The sequence below is a fragment of the Theropithecus gelada genome, chromosome 3 (genome assembly GCF_003255815.1).
Source record: "Theropithecus gelada isolate Dixy chromosome 3, Tgel_1.0, whole genome shotgun sequence".
In the NCBI taxonomy this organism is placed as follows: Eukaryota; Metazoa; Chordata; class Mammalia; order Primates; family Cercopithecidae; genus Theropithecus; species Theropithecus gelada.
Window position 1 is genome coordinate 159,624,424 of NC_037670.1, and position 17,727 is coordinate 159,642,150.

General features: G+C 37.9%; 1 protein-coding gene across 5 annotated transcripts in view; it reads left to right on the forward strand.

Annotated features, from left to right (window-relative positions):
* Positions 1-17,727, forward strand: part of AGBL3 (ATP/GTP binding protein like 3) — a 137,308-nt gene that overhangs the window by 109,996 nt on the left and 9,585 nt on the right. For 3 of the 5 annotated variants that reach the window (XM_025379749.1, XM_025379752.1, XM_025379750.1), the window contains one exon: positions 7,854-8,085. The exons of the other annotated variants lie outside the window; for them this stretch is intronic. In XM_025379749.1, coding sequence (XP_025235534.1) covers positions 7,854-8,085 — 232 coding nt within the window. The remainder of the gene's footprint in view (positions 1-7,853; positions 8,086-17,727) is intronic. 5 annotated transcript variants of the gene reach the window in all.

Genomic DNA, 17,727 nt, shown 5'->3' on the forward strand with positions numbered 1-17,727 from the left:
CGTTTAGGCCAATTTCTTCCATTTGGAATGGGTGTATTTATCCAATGCCTGTACCCCCACTGTATCTAGGAAGTAATTAACTTGCTTTTGATTTTACATGCTCACAGGTGGAAGGGACTTGCCTTGTCTCAGATGAGACTTCGCCCTTTTGAGTTAATGCTGAAATGAGTTAAGACTTTGGGGGACCGTTGGGAAGGCATGATTGGTTTTGAAATATGCAGACATGAGATTTGGCAGGGGCCAGGGTGGACTGATATGGTTTGGCTATGTCCTCACCCAAATCTCATCTTGAATTGTAGCTCCCATAATTCCCACATGTTGTGGGAGGGACCCCGTGAGAGATAATTGAATCATGGAGGCAGTGTCCCCCATGCTGTCCTCGTGATAGTACATAAATCTTGGGATCCATTGGTTTTATAAGGGGTTTCTCCTTTCACTTTGCTCTCATTCTCTCTTGCCTACTTCCATGTAAGACATGCCTTTTGCCTTCCACCATGATTGTGAGGCCTCCCCAGCCACATGGAATTGTGAGTCCATTAAACTTCTTTTCCTTTATAAATTACCCGGTCTCGAGTATGTCTTTATCAGCAGCATAAAAACAGACTAATACAACGGTAATTCATGTTAGTTTAAATTATAGGAAGTAAGGCTAAAGTCAAATTCACCTGCTCCAAATCTGTGATTACTTAAATATTATCTGCTGACCTTCAATGGAACATAAAGTTTATTCATTAGGTCTTAAAAATTGGACTACCATGGAAATTATAATTATCATAATATTTTCTTCTGTTTCTGGAATGAAATGACATTTTTAGTTTACCTTCCCTAAAGTGTTTTATCAAAAACAGTTATTCTATTCATTAATTCTTGAAAAATGTTAATAATATCAAAGATAACAATATGGAATAATTGGCCAATATAATTTTATACTCCATTGACATAATCCAAAGCATTGAAAAAATGCATCTCAAAATATGCACCACACTTACTTATGTTCTCAGTATTATGAGGCTATGACAAGCCAATAGACCATTTCATGAAGGCTTAAATTTTCACCAAGAGTAATTTCAGTATGAGAGAACTTTGGTCCTCTCTCATGGGTTTTTTTTTTAATTGCTTTAATGCTTGGGAGGTTTTACCCCATCTTCCATCTCCAGATCATAAAATGATCATCTGTTTGGCTCTTAAATATTCATATAAAAACACCCTTGTCTTACACCATAGCAGAAAAATTAACTCAAAATGTATCATAGATCTAAATATCAAAGCTAAAATTATAAAAACTCACAGGAAAAAGCATGGGAGAGAATCTTTGTGGTTTTGGAATAAGAAAAGACTCCTCCAGTAGTACGCATAAACACCAATCATAAAAGAAAAATTTGGTTAATGAACTTCATCAAAATCATTCTCTTTAAAAGACACTGTTAAGAAAATTAAAATGCATGAGACATACTGGAAAAAATTTACCAAATGTACAATCAATAAAGGCCTTGTTTTACACCTATGTCATTTCTTCTTTGAGCTTGGTAAACACAAACACAATACTCCAGCAGAATCCACTCTTCTACTTGGCCAGACCATCCGCACCTGGAAATAAGTCATGGCATTCCAGGAATTACTTCTCTTTCTTTGGAACATGCTTCACCGACATAGATTTTCTGCTTATATTAGCTGTCTATAATCATTTCTTTTAATGCTCTTGGTGGATTCTAAATATTAGTCAATCACTGCAGCAAAAAGAAATCAAATTATTGAAGCTGAGTGATAGGTTTAAGAGGGAGTTCCTTATCCTAGTCTCTTTATATTCAGGAATATAGAAAATATTTTAAATGAAGTCAAAAATATACTCTCACAACTATCAATAATCTGTTCTTGAATCAAACTCTCATCCATGTGAGTTAGAGTATGTTTATAGAATGTTTCTGGTGTTTATTTATTTTCTTAATATGCATGCTGCTTTTCCTTAGGAGAGATTTTTAAAAATCAGCCTACAGGAGTTTTATCTGATCCATCTGCACTGTATTTAATAGAAAGACCTTCAAGTTTCTGACATATGGAAACCCATAATCCCTACTGTTTTCTCATGGTAGTCAGTTTCCTCTTTTTCACATTCCATCTCAGTAGGAGACTGAGAGGGGAATAATTAGATATCTGTAGTCACATCATATCTCACTGAAAGTTGGAATCTGGACAGGTATAAATAAGCAGAGCCAGGCAGATTGAGAATCTACATTAGCTCAATTCCAAATCTAAGGAATATAGGTTACATTTCAGCTCTTGCAACCTCATCCACGTCTCTAGCACATTTTCTCCATTCCTTGTGTTGTAATTTTCTTCAACTGCTTCAACTGCTTCAACTGCTTTTTTTTTTTAATGTAAGGATGTTCATCATATTATTTTATTTTTAAACTTTTCAGTTTGGGGTTCATGTGCAGGTTTGTTATATAGGTAAACTCATGTCACGGGGGTTTGTTGTACAGATTATTTCATCACCCCAGTACCCAATAGACACTTTTTCTGGTCCTCTCCCTCCTCCCACCATCCATCTTCAAGTAGGCCCCAGTGTCTGTTGTTCCCCTTGTTGTGTCCATGTGTTCTCATAATTTAGCTCCCACTTATAAGTGATAACATGTGATATTTGGTTTTCTGTTCCTGCACTAGTTTGCTAAAGATAATGGCCTCCACCTCCATCCATGTTCCTGCATAGGATATGATCTCATTCTTTTCTTGGCTGCATAGTATTCCATGGTATATGTATACCACATTTTCTTTATTCAGCCCACCATTGTTAGGCATCTAGGTTGATTCCATGTCTTTGCTATTGTGAATAGTGTTGCAGTGAACATACATATGCATGTATTTTTATGATAAAATGAATTATATTGCTTTAGGTATACACCCAGTAATAGAATTACCAGGCTGAGTGGTAATTCTGTTTTTAGCTCCTTATGGAATTGTCATACTGCTTTCTATAATGGTTGAACTAATCTACACTCCCACCAACAGTGTATAAGATTCCCTTTTTTCTGTAACCTTGCCAGCATCTGTTATTTTTTGACTTTTTAATAATAGTCATTCTGACTGCTGTGAGATGTATCTCATTGTGGTTTTGATTTACATTTCTTTAATGATCAGTGATATTGAGCTGTATTTCATATGCTTGTTGGCCACATGTATGTCTTCTTTTGAAAAGTGTTCATGTCCTTTGCCCACTTTTTAATGGGGTTGTTTGGTTTTTTTCTTGTAAATTGCTTTAAGTTCTTTATAGATGCTGGATATTTAGACCTTTGTCAGATTCCTATATTTTCTCCCCACTCTCTAGGTTGCCTGTTTACTCTGTTGATAGTTTCTTTTGCTGTGCAGAAGCTCTTAAGTTTAATCAGATCTCGTTTTGCCTTCTTATCCTTTGACTAAGCCAATGCTGAACAACTGTAATTCTAGATGAATCTAACTATCCATCTCTACCCCATCTTAGATTACAGAGCCCTGCTGCAAAAAAACTACATTACCAAATGGCACTATACATTCTTGTTTGCACAATTTACATATACATATACTTGATCAACTACCTCTTCCATTCTCCAGAGTAACTATTCTAAATCTTTTCCTCTCTCTCTCTACCTAACTTCTTACTTCACATATAAAACTTTACCTTCAGTAGATAACCTCACTTCTTTCTTCACATATAAAACAGAAACAAAAACCAGAGAGGTCATCAATAAATCAACTCATTTCAAACATCATTCCTTCTTGTTTCACAGAAATAAATATCCCTCTGTTTAAGGTTAATTCATTCAGCAGTGCTCTAGATCCCATGTCCATCAATTTCCTTAGTGAAATACCTCTAATTATTGCCCTCTTTCTCACCTTCCTCAAATATAGCCAACATTCATTACCTTCACTTCCTCACTTGTATACTTCTCAACCTAGTGCTTGAGAATGTTTCTACTGTTGCCATACCATGAAATGGTTATTTACAAAGCCATACTGACTTCTCTACTGTTGATTATTCCCAGGACCTTTAAACTCTTTCTCTTGATTCATTGAGCTATTTCACAATCTGAGTGTCATCTGTGACACTACTGTCTCCTGGTTTTACTCCTGCTTCTCTAGCCATTCATGAAACATGTGTTGAAATATATGAAGAGGAGCCCATGTAGGACATCACTTCTGCCTAAATTTTAAGTAGGCTATTTTCCAGTAGTCCATCCTTTGGTCTTTGTCACCACATACTTTATTTCTGAGCACTCTCATCTCTACCTGCAGCTTCAACCAGCAACTGATGACCATGATATTTTTTAATCTTCAGTCTAAGCCTCTCCTAAATTTCATATTCCTCTGCCTACTGGATATCTCCATCTGTTTTTCCCCACAGGCACTTATCTTCAACTTGTCCACTGCCAATCTCTTTCTCCTGCATCCCATGTCTCAGTCCGTGTACTGCCATCATCCAGTTATCTAAGTAATAAACCCAAGACTTATCCTAATGTTGTGCACTTCTGTTTTTTGGTCTCTAATAACATGAAGCTCTATCCGTTCTACCTCTAAAAATTCTCTTGAATCTGCTCTCTTCATCCTAATGCTACCGCTAATTCAGACCCTCATTTTGCCTCCCTTGAAGAACTGCATTAGCCTCCTAATTTGTCTCCCTGCCTTGTGTTTCACTTTTCTTCCACCTTTTGTTTTCCTGGGTCCCAGTGTGATCTTTCAAAACTGCAAATCTGATTATCTTGCGTAAAGTCTTCAATGGCCCCCTAACTGTATCATTCAAAACACAGTTATTTAGCATTATCAGTCATGAATTATTCCCATCTTAGAGGATCTCTCAAAAGTGTTACTGCAAACAAGGCTTCCAGTTTTGAACCATGTCTTCATACCTACCTGATATCCCAATTATTCTATAACACACTTATGATTTCCTGAATGTGCCATGTTAGTCCCACATCCTAGATCACTCTCCTTCTTTTTTACTTGGCTGACTTGTGTTCATTCATTTACCCAATACCCTTTGCCCCCATCTATAAGTATGGCTATAAGTATATGTATGTAGTAAGTGTCCTGGTTTATCTCTATGAAGTATATTCTAATAGATAGTTCACTTTTTGCTCTCTAGTCCTGATTCTTAACATATTGAAGGCAGGAACTGTGTTTTTCACATCTATTTACCAAACAAAAATAGTGCCAGATATACAATAAGCATTCAGTGAATGTTTGTTTATTTATTTATTTATTTATTTATTTATTTATTTTTTGAGATGGAGTATTGCTCTGTCACACAGGCTGGAGTGCAGTGATGCGATCTTGGCTCACTGCAACTTCCGCCTCCTGGGTTCAAGCAATTTGTCTGCCTCAGCCTCCTGAGTAGCTGGAATTATAGCACTCACCACCATGCCCACTTAATTTTGGTATTTTTAGTAGAGACAGGGTTTCACCCTGTTGGTCAGGCTAGTCTCAAACTCCTGACCTCAAGTGATCCATCTGCCTCAGCCTCCTAAAGTGCTGAGATTACAAGCATAAGCTACAACACCTGGGCTACGTTCAGTGAATGTTTATTGAGTGGCCTAAGAATGGCTTATCAAGAAACTGTAAATAAGTTCATTTCATATGCCAGTATTGCCAGATATTGTAATCATACATTATCTTTCAGATCTAGCTTAATGCAATGCATGCCTTATCTTTTTATTTTCCTTTTAAGAATAATTTTTTACCAAAAACTTATTGTAGAAATGTTCAAACATAAAGTAGAAAGAATAGAATAATGAGTCCACTGATGCCCATCACCCATCCTCATCAGCATCCTGCTACTCTTGTTTCATCTGTTTTCCCACCACTTTTTCCCTAGAGCATTTTAAAATAAATTCTATAAATTATATTATTTTGCCTATAAACTGTTTAGTGTATATCACTAGATAAACACTAACAAAGCACAGTGTATTTCTTGCTTTTATTCTGAATGTATTCTACTTTCTCTTATGCTGTCTATGGACCAATTTAAGCATGGCAATTATAAATTATGACATTTTTTTAAATGTCTGGCTACTGATCTTCCTTCAGGCTTTACTCAGGGTTACCCTCGCTTCCCAAGTATGTTGACTCTAAATTGTGATAAAATACACATAACAAAATTTACCATTTTAACTATTTTTAAGTGTACAATTCAGTAGTGTTAAGTACAGTCACATTGTGATGCAATCTCCAGAACTCCTTTTTCTCTTTTAAAATTGAAACTTTATGCCTAGTCTTCCTCACTTCCCCCTCCCCCGCCCCAGCACCTGGAAACCATCCTTCTACTTTTGTATCTATGAATTTGACCATTCTAGTCAAATAGAATTCTAGTCAATGGAATATTCTAGTCAAATTAGGTAGTGGAGTCAAATATTTGAATGACAGATATGATATTTGTCTTTTTGTGTCTGGCTTATTTTATTTTGTATAGTAGTCTCAAGGTTTACCAATACTGTAGCATTTGTCAGTATTTCCTTCCTTTTTAACACAAAATAACATTCCATTGTATGAATATACCTCATTTTATTAATCCATTCATGAATGAACACATGTGTTGCTTACAACGTTTGGCTATTATGAATATTGCTACTATAAAGATGAATGTATCTATGTCTCTTTGGGACCCTGCTTTCAATTCTTTTGGGGATATAGCCAGAAGTGGAATTACTGGGTCATATAGTAATCCTATTTTTAATTATTGAGGAACCATCATATTGTTTTCCACAATGGTTGTACCATTTTACATTCTTATTAATAATGTGTGAAGGTTCCAATTTTTCTTTTTTTTTTTTTTTTTAATTTATTTAATCCTTGCCAACACTTGTTATTTTCTGGAGGTTTTTGTTTGTTTATAGCAGCCATCCTAACTAATATGGGGTAGGATAAACATTTTTAAAAATGTTATTATATTCCAGTGTCTCCATTAACAAAACAATAATTCCTTTGTATCATCTAATAAAAAAGGGATTTCTAACATGCTCTTCCCAGTCCCCATATCCCTATACTGCCATTTCCTCAAACTAGAAGCTTTGGAGCCACCACTGATTCCGCTCTTATTCTCTTATCTCATATCCAATTCTTTATAAAATCCACATATGTACCCAGAATACTCCCACCCCACTTCTCACCCTTCTAGCCATTTCCACGACCCTGGTCCAAGCTACCACCATCTCTCCTGGATTGTTTCTGCAGCCTTCCAAGAGATCTCCCTGTTTGTTCACTCTTGCCTCTCTTCAATCTGTTCTCAACTTGGCAACCAGCATAATCTTGTCCAAACAAATCTCAGACTGACACTCCTCTGCTCAATGCCTTCCGATGCTTCTCCATCTCACACTCAGTAAAAATCAAAGTCCTTCTACTGGCCTGTGAGGCCCTACATGAGCTGAGTCCATGTTACCTACCTGAACTTATCCCTTATAACTTTCCCTTTTATTCATTCTCCTCCAGCCACTGACTGCATTCTTGGTGTTCTTGAACACACTACTATTCTCCTACTTCAGGGCCTTTGCCTCAAATTATCTTTCCTCTGAAACCTGCTTGATTTGCTTCCTAAATTCCAGGAGATATCAGCTTCATAAGGAGGCTTTCTCTTAACACCTTTTTAAAAGTGGAAATCAACCCCTCAAGAATTCTCTACTCCCCTCCGCAGCTTTACTTTATCCTGTAAACTTTATCATTATCTAACATAATATATATTTTACTTGCTTATTTTCTGCCCACTGTCATTAAAGTACAAGCTTCAGATGGGCAGGGAATTTTAGATAAAATCCCTGGCATATAATAATGCCCAATAAGTAATTGTGAGTAGAGTTTATATCCCTGTACATATTTTTGTGGTTGCTCCCCAGATCTGCACCACAACTTAAAAAGCAAAATAAAAGAATGCATATCTTTCCAAAGCAAGAAGACTGGCATGAATTGGACAGATGATGAGAAAAGGAGCTACAAGGATAAAGGAATAGTTCAAACTCAAGAAATATTGCAGTATTTGCTGCCCATCATGCATAACCCTAAAAACATGCAAACCACTCAGATAAAACAGCTATTCAATCCAAGAACCAACTTCCAAATCCAACATCAGTAAGTCAATACAGTTTTTATCACTCTTAGCTATTTAATAATCTTTTTAGAGGAAGCAGGGCTTATTAATTTATTATCCTAAGAAAAAAATCTGCTCTTGAAAATGATGTCAGCTGCATCACATTTGGCAAAGAACAAAGACCCAAAGCTGTCAGAAAACACTGGATAAGTGAAGGAATAAGTTATCAGGCCTTATTTAATTGATTATTTGCATGAAACTACTCATTAATTTAGATCTATTAATAAAGTATGCATAAATAAAGTATGATTATAGCCTGACTTGAATATTGTCAGCTGTTCTAAATCCTATGGGGTAACTTTCTAATCCTATGGGGTAACCAGAATTAAAAATAATTAACCTGAGCTACTTCAGTTTATTGATACTCAGATGAAAGCAGGAAGAGTGAGCCCAGTTTTCTTCTAAAGATAAAAAATAGAACCACCTCTAAGGCCAAAAGAAAACATGTGTAAATAAAAGTAAAGACAGTAACAAGCTGAAAATAATAAATACAATAGTAATATTATCAACAGATTTTTGTAATGTACTTCCTATGTGCTACACACTGTTCTAAGTTATACATGTATACACTTTACATTTTACACATGAGAAAATTGAGGTCCTAAGAGGTTAAATAATTTGTCCAAAGCCTCACAAGCCAATACATAGTGGAATCTGGAGTCAAATCCACCTAGACCTTCTGATTCCAGAGTCCTCCTGAACTTCATCATTATGCGTTGCCATTTCTCTTTATAAAGTGAAAAACATGACCAATATACTTAATATACAAAGAGTGCTTACATATCAACTGGAAACTTACAAATATTTCATAAGAAAATGGGTGAAGGCTATGAACCATTGCTACTGTGCATTAGTGAAAACCCTGACTCTTCACTAGGCATCCTCTGACACCAGCCCAATGGGGAGAGAAAGAGGTACTTCATTTCTGTCCATTGAGTGTGGAAATCTCGGCTCCCCATTTGGTTTCCAATGACACCCTGCGGGAGGAGAGAGACTCTTTATAGGCCAATGGGAGAGTCAAAGTTCTGGCTTCTACTTGTCCTTCTTTGACACCACCCTTGCAGAAGTTTGAGATCCCTCATTATACCTCATAAGAGTGGAAGCGTAAGCCCCTCTGCCTCTGCTTACATGGGTGGGAGTGAGGGCACTGTTTATCAGTGGCACTTGGCTGGAGTACAGTGGTTATTGCCAAACATTTTCTGTATCAGTAGGCTGTCCCTTTCCTGGTCCTTTTCTACATAATACAGGCTATTGTTGAGAGCTTTTTGTGCATGTTTCTGGGCACTTTTGTGTTCTCAGGTTGCTAGCTTCTTCAGCTCCAAGTCTTGGATATATGAGGCAAAAAGAAAACCCAGGAGACACCATTGTGTTGTTCCTTGGTTCTTGAAGTCCCTAGCTAGCCTGCCTGCTTTCTACCTTTTGGAGTTGCCTTTTGTTCATTTTATATGGGTTTGTAGTTATTTTTAGTGCAAAGAATAGGGAAAATGCAACTACTTCATCCTCCTGGAAGTGAAAAATCTCTCCAATTATATTTTGATTTGCATAATCTTTCTCAAGAATTTTCATCATTACCAAATGGAATGCCAAGCATGAGATTTATTCCTTCATATTTGAAATCTGACCCATGTTTGACCAGAGAGAAATTTAAGGTATGTAAATCATCCTGTTAACGTGCAATCCACCTATTAATCCACCTAGACCCTATTCATTTTGGCTTAAGAACAGAACAGACAATGAAGTTTCAGCCCTATGATTACATTCAGATGTTATATCATGTTCAACATGATAATTCAGCAAACTCGTACAGCACATTAACTAGTTTCTCCTTAATCCTAACTTAGACCAGTGTCTAAGATGGTTTAGCAAAGTGTGATCTTCTCATTCTTTGCTTATTCTCATTTTACCCTGCAATCACTTACTATAAGTAATAGTATGTAAGAGTGTTGAGACAGTCAAACAAACGATATATAAAACAGAAAAGGCAGCCATAAGGAACTAAGTTGTAAGAATAACGAAAACAATAAAAATCAACCTGACAATGTTTAAGTTTGTAGTGAGATCATCTGTTAAGAAAGGCCTTGCTTGCTGCTTTCCTACTTGTTAATATTTCCATATACACCTATATCAGATACTTTTGGGGGTGTCTACATAAGGGTAGCACTTCCAAAAGTTGCGTTTGTAATTATGTGACCTCTACCCACTGACATGGTTGCCACTCAGATTATCTTTCCCTATGCTTTGGAATTGGAATGAGAGATAGTGGATCAGTCTTGTACATGAAACTGCTGTAGGATGCAAATTTGAGCTAAGGGAAGTAAAAACTTTCCTGTGGAGAGAGAAAAGCAGAGACTGCAGATGAATAAAAAGCCTTGGAAGTTTTCCATTTTCTAGTTCTAGTCCTTTCCTGAAGCCTGACTGAATTCCCTCTCCCTTTGTTTCCATGAGTAGCTTCGTACTTTCTTATAATTCTTCCCCTACCCTACCTTATGCTTTTGCAAATTAAGCTAGCTTGAATTGGTTTCTGTTACTTGTAACCAAAGAGGTGTTAGTTAATACCTCACTATTTGTCTGTACCTTCATGCTCAGGCCCATCCTCATTGAGTGCATTTCTAGATTCAAAGTATTAATATATAAGGAATCTCTTATGAAAGTAATGACTAAAAATCAAGCCATGTCCTGATTGTCATCTAGACCCCACCACAGTCTCAATGGAGGCTACATATGGAGATGAACCTCCACATCTGTCCAATAATGATTAGAAGCCTCCCATCTCTGGTGTCAATGGAGTCCAGATGGGGAACCTGGACTTCCACTTCCATCTTGCAGTAATGAGGTCTTATCTCCCCACTCCCTGTGCTGGAGCAAAGTAACAAAAAGCCAGCTAAAACAGAGGGTTTACATAAGATCCAGAGTCTCATAACATAATACGAAAGTGTCCATGTTTTAATCAGAAGCAAATTGTTGTACCAATAACCAGGAAGATCTAAAACTGAAAAAAGACAATTAGTAGACACAAACACTGAGATGTTAGTGATGTTAGAATTTTTTGACAAAGATTTTTAAAGCAATCACAATTAAAATGCTTCAAAAAACACTTATAAACACACTTAGAAGAAATAAAAAAAAAATAGAAAGCCTCAGCAGAGAGAGAAAAAAAATATTAAGAAGAACCAAATAGAAATTTTTGAATTGAAAAATACAACTGAAATTGTAAAAGCTTAATGGCTGAGCACAACAGTATAATTGTGCAAATAGAGGAAAGAGTCAGTGAATTGAGAAAGAGAAAAATAGAAATTACCCAACCAAACCTAAGAGAAAATATAGGCTTAAAATAAAATGAATAGAGCCTCAGGGACCTGTAAGACTATAAGACAAGATCTAATATTCACATATCATAGTTTCAGAAGGACAGGAGAATGAATACAGGGCTGAAAAGGAAATCAAAGAAATAATGTCTGAAAGGTTGCCAAATTTGACAGGAGACATAAACCTATAGATCAAAAAGCTGAGCAGACCACTAATAGGATACACCCAAAGAAATTCATGCCAAGATAGCCCAAAATTTAACTTTTTTTTTTTTTTGAGACAAAGTCTTCCTCTGTTACCCAGGCTGCAGTACAGTGAAACAATCTCAGCTTACTGAAGCCTCTGCCTCCCGGGTTCAAGTGATTCTAGTGCCTCAGCCTTCCGAGTAGCTGGGATTACAAGTGCCCACCACCATACCTGGCTAATTTTTGTATTTTAGTAGAGATGAGGTTTCGCCATGTTGGCCAGGTTGGTCTTGAACTCCTGACCTCAAGTGATCTGACTGCCTCAGCCTCCCAAAGTGCTGGGATTACAGGCATGAGCCACCATGCCCATCCCCCCAAATTTAACTTCTGAAAATGAAAAAAAATTGTTTTTCCTACAGAGGAAAAACAATTAGAATGATAGTGGATTTCTCATCAAAACCCACAAAGGCCAGATGTAGCACAATATTTTTAATTATTGGAAGAAATTGTCAACCTAGAATCCTATACCCAGTGAAAATAAGGGAGAAGTCAAGAAATGTTCAGATAAAAGAAAACTAAGAAAATTTTTCACCAGAAGACTTACTCTAAAAGAATGACTAACGGAATTTAGCTAAACAGATAGAAAATGATAAAAGAAGGAATATCAGGAAAGAAAGAATATGGTAAACAAAAATACAGGTAGATATAAAATACAGGTAAATATAAATTTTTCTAAATCATATTTGATGGTTGAAGCAAAAATTATAATATTGATGTGGTTCCAAATGCATGTAAAAGACATATTTAAGACCATTATAAATGTGAGAAGGTAAAAGGACATAAAGGGAGGTAAGCTTTGTACTTCACTCAGATTACTAAGTTAACACAGCCAATAGACTGTGATAAGTTATGCATACGTAGTATAATACAGCAACCACTGAAAAAGCTGTTCAAAGAGATATACTAAAAAACACTAAATAAATCAAAATGGAATTGTTGAAAAATGTTCACATTACCCACAGGAAGGCAGGAAAGAGAAAACAAACAAAAAACAAAGAATAAACATTTTTTTAAATGGCAGATTTAAGTCCTAAGACATCAACAATTACACTGAATGTAAATGATCTAAATACAACAGTTAAGGACAGATTAATAAAATGAATTTAAAACATTACCCAACAATATGCAGTCACAAGAAACTCATTTCAAATATGACAATGAAGGCAGGCTGAAAGTAAAAGAATGGAAGAAGATACATCATGCAAACATTAATAGATGAAAGCAGGAATGGCTATGTTAATATTAGATAAAGTAGATTTTAGAGGAAAGAAAATTATCAAAGAGGGGCATTATATATAATGTTTAAAAGGTCAATCCACTAGAAACACAGCAATCTTAGATGTGTCTGTAAAATCACAGAACTGGCTGGGTGCGGTGGCTCACGCCTGGAATCCCAGCACTTTGGAAGGCTGAGGTGGGTGGATTACTTGAGGTCGCGAGTTTGAGAACAGCCTGATCAATATGGAGAAACCCCATCTCTACTAAAAATACAAAAATTAGCCAGGTGTGGTGGCTCATGCCTGTAATCCCAGCTACTTGGGAGGCTGAGGCAGGAGAATCACTTGAACCCGGGAGGTGGAGGTTGTGGTGAGCCAAGATCGTGTCATTGCACTCCAGCCTGGGCAACAAGAGCAAAACTCCATCTCAAAAAACAAAACAAAACAACAAAAAACTGCAAAATATGTGAAGCAAAAACTGATAAAACAGAAAGAAATAGACAAATTCACAATTGTTTCAATAATTAGATAGAAAATAAGCAAGGATATAAAATAATTCACCAAGAATATAAATATCTAACTGGCATTTAAGGAGCACTTTACCCAACAACAGCACAATACACATTATTTTCAAGTGTACATGGATCATATAACAAGATAGAACATATCCTAGCTATGAAATAAACCTCAACATATTTAAAATAATTTAATCATACGAAGTGTATTATCTAACCACAATGGAATCCAACTAGAAATCAATAGCCAAAGGGTAATAGGAAAAAAAAAAAACCTAAACATTTGAAAACTAAATAACATACTTCTGAGTAACTCGTGAATCAAAAATATTCTCCAGGGTGGGGCCAAGATGGCCAACTAGAAACAGCGGCATTCGGAGGCTCCCATTGAAAAGAACCATAATAAGCAAGGTATCCAAGTTCTCTCATCAGAACTGAGGAGGAGGCTGGTGTGATCCACAGAGAAGAAGGAAGAACAGTGTAGTGCAGCAGCCCACCTGAGAGCCACACAGGGCAGGAGAGCGCCCCCCTACATCCCCAGCCAAGAGAAGTGGTGAGTGAGTGTACTACCCAGCCAGGGAAATCATGCTTTTTCCACAGAACTGTGGAACCCATAGATTGGAAGATCCCACTCACGAACCCATGCCACCAGGGCCTAGTGTCCCAACCCCAGAGCCGTGAAGATTCTCAACCGCCTCTTAGCTGGAATCTGCTTAAGCCTACAGAATGCCCCAGGGGAGGCATGACCAGCACCACAGCTGTGGCTGCCTGCTGTCTAAGCTGTTTGAGTTCCTTGGGGGAGGGGCAGCGGCCGGCACTGGGACTCGCAACTGCCTCACACGCTAAGCTCCCTGGGTGGGGGAAGGGCATCATCCATCTCTATAGCTCCAGGCTGCATTTTTCCTCTGCTGGAGTCAGGGAGGCTGAACAGCTTGGTCCCGAGACATGTTCCCCACAGCCCAACATACCGACTATGGAAGAATGTGGCCAAAGTGCCTCTTCAGGCCTGGCCCTGGCCGATCCTTCCTCACTGGGTGGGGCTTCCCTGCAGGAACTGCAGTAACTCCAGCCAGAAGCTCAGGAACCCGGATCTCCCTGGGCCTGAGCCCCTAGGGGGAGGGGTGGCCGCAGTCTTTGTAGACCAGCAGACTTAGACTTTCCTCCTTGTAGTTCTGAGGAATCTGGGCAGCCCAGACAAGTGGGTTTCCCCCCAGCGAAGCATACCCCCCCAACCAAGGGACAAAGTGCTTCGTTAAATGGTTCCTGTTCCCCCTGCCACCCAACTGGGTGAGACCCTCCAACGGGGGTTGTCAGATACCCTATACAAAAGCAATACTGCTGGCATCAGGCTGGTGCCCCTAGAGGTCAGAGATCCCAGAAGAAGGAGCAGGCATGCTTCTTTGCTATTCTCCAGCCTCCTTGAGTGACATCTCCAGGCCCCGGAGTCAACCAGATGACTAGGGTCTGAAGTGAAATCCCAGCAAACAGCAGCAGCCCTATAGAAAAGGGACCTGACCAATGAAAGAAAAACAAATAGAAAGCAACAACAACAGTATCAACAACAACTAAAAAGCCCCCAGGAAAACCTCTTCCAAGGATCAGCAGCCTCAAAGATCAAAACTAGACAAACTCATGAAGGTGGGAAAGAATTAATGAAAAAACACTGAAAACCCAAAAGGCCAGAGTGCCTCCTCTCCTCCAAATGATCACAATGTCTCTCCAGCAATGGCACAGAACTAGTTGGAGGATGAGACAGACAAATTGACAGATGTAGGCTTCAGAAGATGGATAATAAAAAAACTATGCTGAGCTAAAGGAGCATGTTCTAACCCAATGCAAAGAAGCTAAGAACCTTGATAAAAGGTTAGAGTAGCTGCTAACTAGAATAATCAGTTTAGAGAGGAGCATAAATGACCTGGTGGAGCTAAAAAACACAGCATGAGAACCTCGTGAAGCATACACAGGTATCAATAGCTGAATCAACCAAGCAGAAGAAAGGATATCAGAGTTTGAAGACCACCTTGCTGAAATAAGGCATGCAGACACGACAAGGGAAAAAAAGAATAAAAAGGAATGAACAAAACCTCCAAGAAATGTGGGACTTCATAAAAAGACCGAGCGTACAATCGATCGGAGTACCTGAAGGAGACAGGAAAAATGGAAGCAAGTTGGAAAACACACTTCAGGATATTATCCAGGAGAACTTCCCCAACCTTGCAAGACAGGCCAATATGCAAATTCAGGAAATACAGAGAACATCACTAAGATATTCCATGAGAAGATCAACCCCAAGACACATAATCATCAGATTCTCTAAGGTCAAAATGAAGGAAAAAATGTTAAGGGCAGCCAGAGAGAAAGGCCAGGTCATCTACAAAGGGAAGCCCATCAGACTAGCAGTGGCCCTCTCAGCAGAAACTCTACAAGCCAGAAAAGATTGGGGGCCAATATTCAACATTCTTAAGGAAAAAAATTTTCAACCCAGAATTTTGTATCTGGCCAAACTAATCTTCATAAGCAAAGGAAAAATCCTTTCCAGACAAGCAAATACTGAGGGCTTTCATTACCACCAGGGCTGCCTTGCAAGAGCTCCTGAAAGAAGCAGTAAATATGAAAAACAAAAACCAGTACCAGCCACTGCAAAACCACACCAAAATATAAAGACCAATGACACTATGACGAAACTGCATCAATCAGTGCACAAAATAAACAAATAGCATCATGATGACAGGATCAAATTGACACATTACAATACTAACCTTAAATGTAAATGGGCTAAATGCCCCAGTTAAAAGACACAGACTGGCAAATTGGATAAAGAGTCAAGTTCCATTGGTGTGCTGTATACAGGAGACCTGTCTCATGTGCAAAGACACACATAGGCTCAAAATAAAGAGATGGAGAAAAATTTACCAAGCAAATGGAAAGCAAAGAAAAAAAAAAAAGTAGGAGTTGCAATCCTAGTCTCTGACAAAACAGACTTTAAACCAACAAAGATGAAAAAAGACAAGGGTATTACATAATGGTAAAGGGAACAATTCATCAAGAAGAGCTAACTGTTCTAAATATATATGCACCCAATACAGGAGCACCCAGATTCATAAAACAAGTTCTTAGAGACCTACAAAGAGATTAGACTCCCACACAATGATAGTGGAAGACTTTAACACCCCACTGTCAACATTAGACAGATCAATAAGACAGAAAATTAACAAAGATATTCAGGACTTGAACTCTCAGCTCTGGATCAAGTGGACCTAACAGACATCTACAGAAATCCCCACCCAGATCAACAGAATATACATTCTTCTCTGTGCTACATGGCACTTCTTCTAAAATTGACCACATAATTGGAAGTAAAACACTCCTCAGCAAAAGCAAAAGAACTGAAATCATAGCAAACAGTCTCTCAGACCACAGTGCAATCAAATTAGAACTCAGGATTAAGAAACTCACTCAAAACCACACAATTACATGGAAATTGACCAACCTGCTCCTGAATGACTCCTGGGTAAATAATGAAATTAAGGCAGAAATCAAGAAGTTATCTGAAACCAATGAGAACTAAGAGACAATGTACCAGAATCTCTGGGACACAGCTAAAGCAGTGTTAAGGGGGAAATGCCCATATCAGAAAGCTAGAAAGATCTCAAATCCACACCCAAACATCACAATTAAAAGAGCTAGAGAGATAAGAGCAAACTAATCCAAAAGCTAGCAGATGACAAGAAATAACTAAGAGCAGAATTGAAGGAGATAGAGACACAAAAAACTCCCCCAAAAATCACTGAATCCAGAAGCTGTTTTTTTGAAAAAATTAGCAAAATAGATAGACCACTGGCTAGACTAATAAAGAAGAAGAGAGAAGAATCAAATAGACACAATAAAAAATAATAAGGGGATATCACCACTGATCCCACAAAAATACAAACTACCATCAGAGAATACTATCAACACCTTGATGCAAATAAACTAGAAAATCTAGAAGAAATGGAGAAATTCCTGGAAACATACACCCGCCTAAGACTAAGAAGAAGTTGGATCCCTGAATAGACCAATAGCAAGTTCTGAAATTGAGGCAATAATTAATAGCCCACCAAGCAAAAAAAGCACAGGAGTAGACAGATTCACGGCCGAATTCTACCAGAAGTACAAAGCAGAGCTGGTACCATTCCTTCTCAAACTATTCCAAACAATTGAAAAGGAGGGGCTCCTCCCTAACTCAGTTTATGAAGCCACCATCATCCTGATGGACCAGGATGATGACACACAAAAAAAGAAAACTTCAGACCAATATCCCTGAGGGACATCAATACGAAAATCCTCAATAAAATACTGGC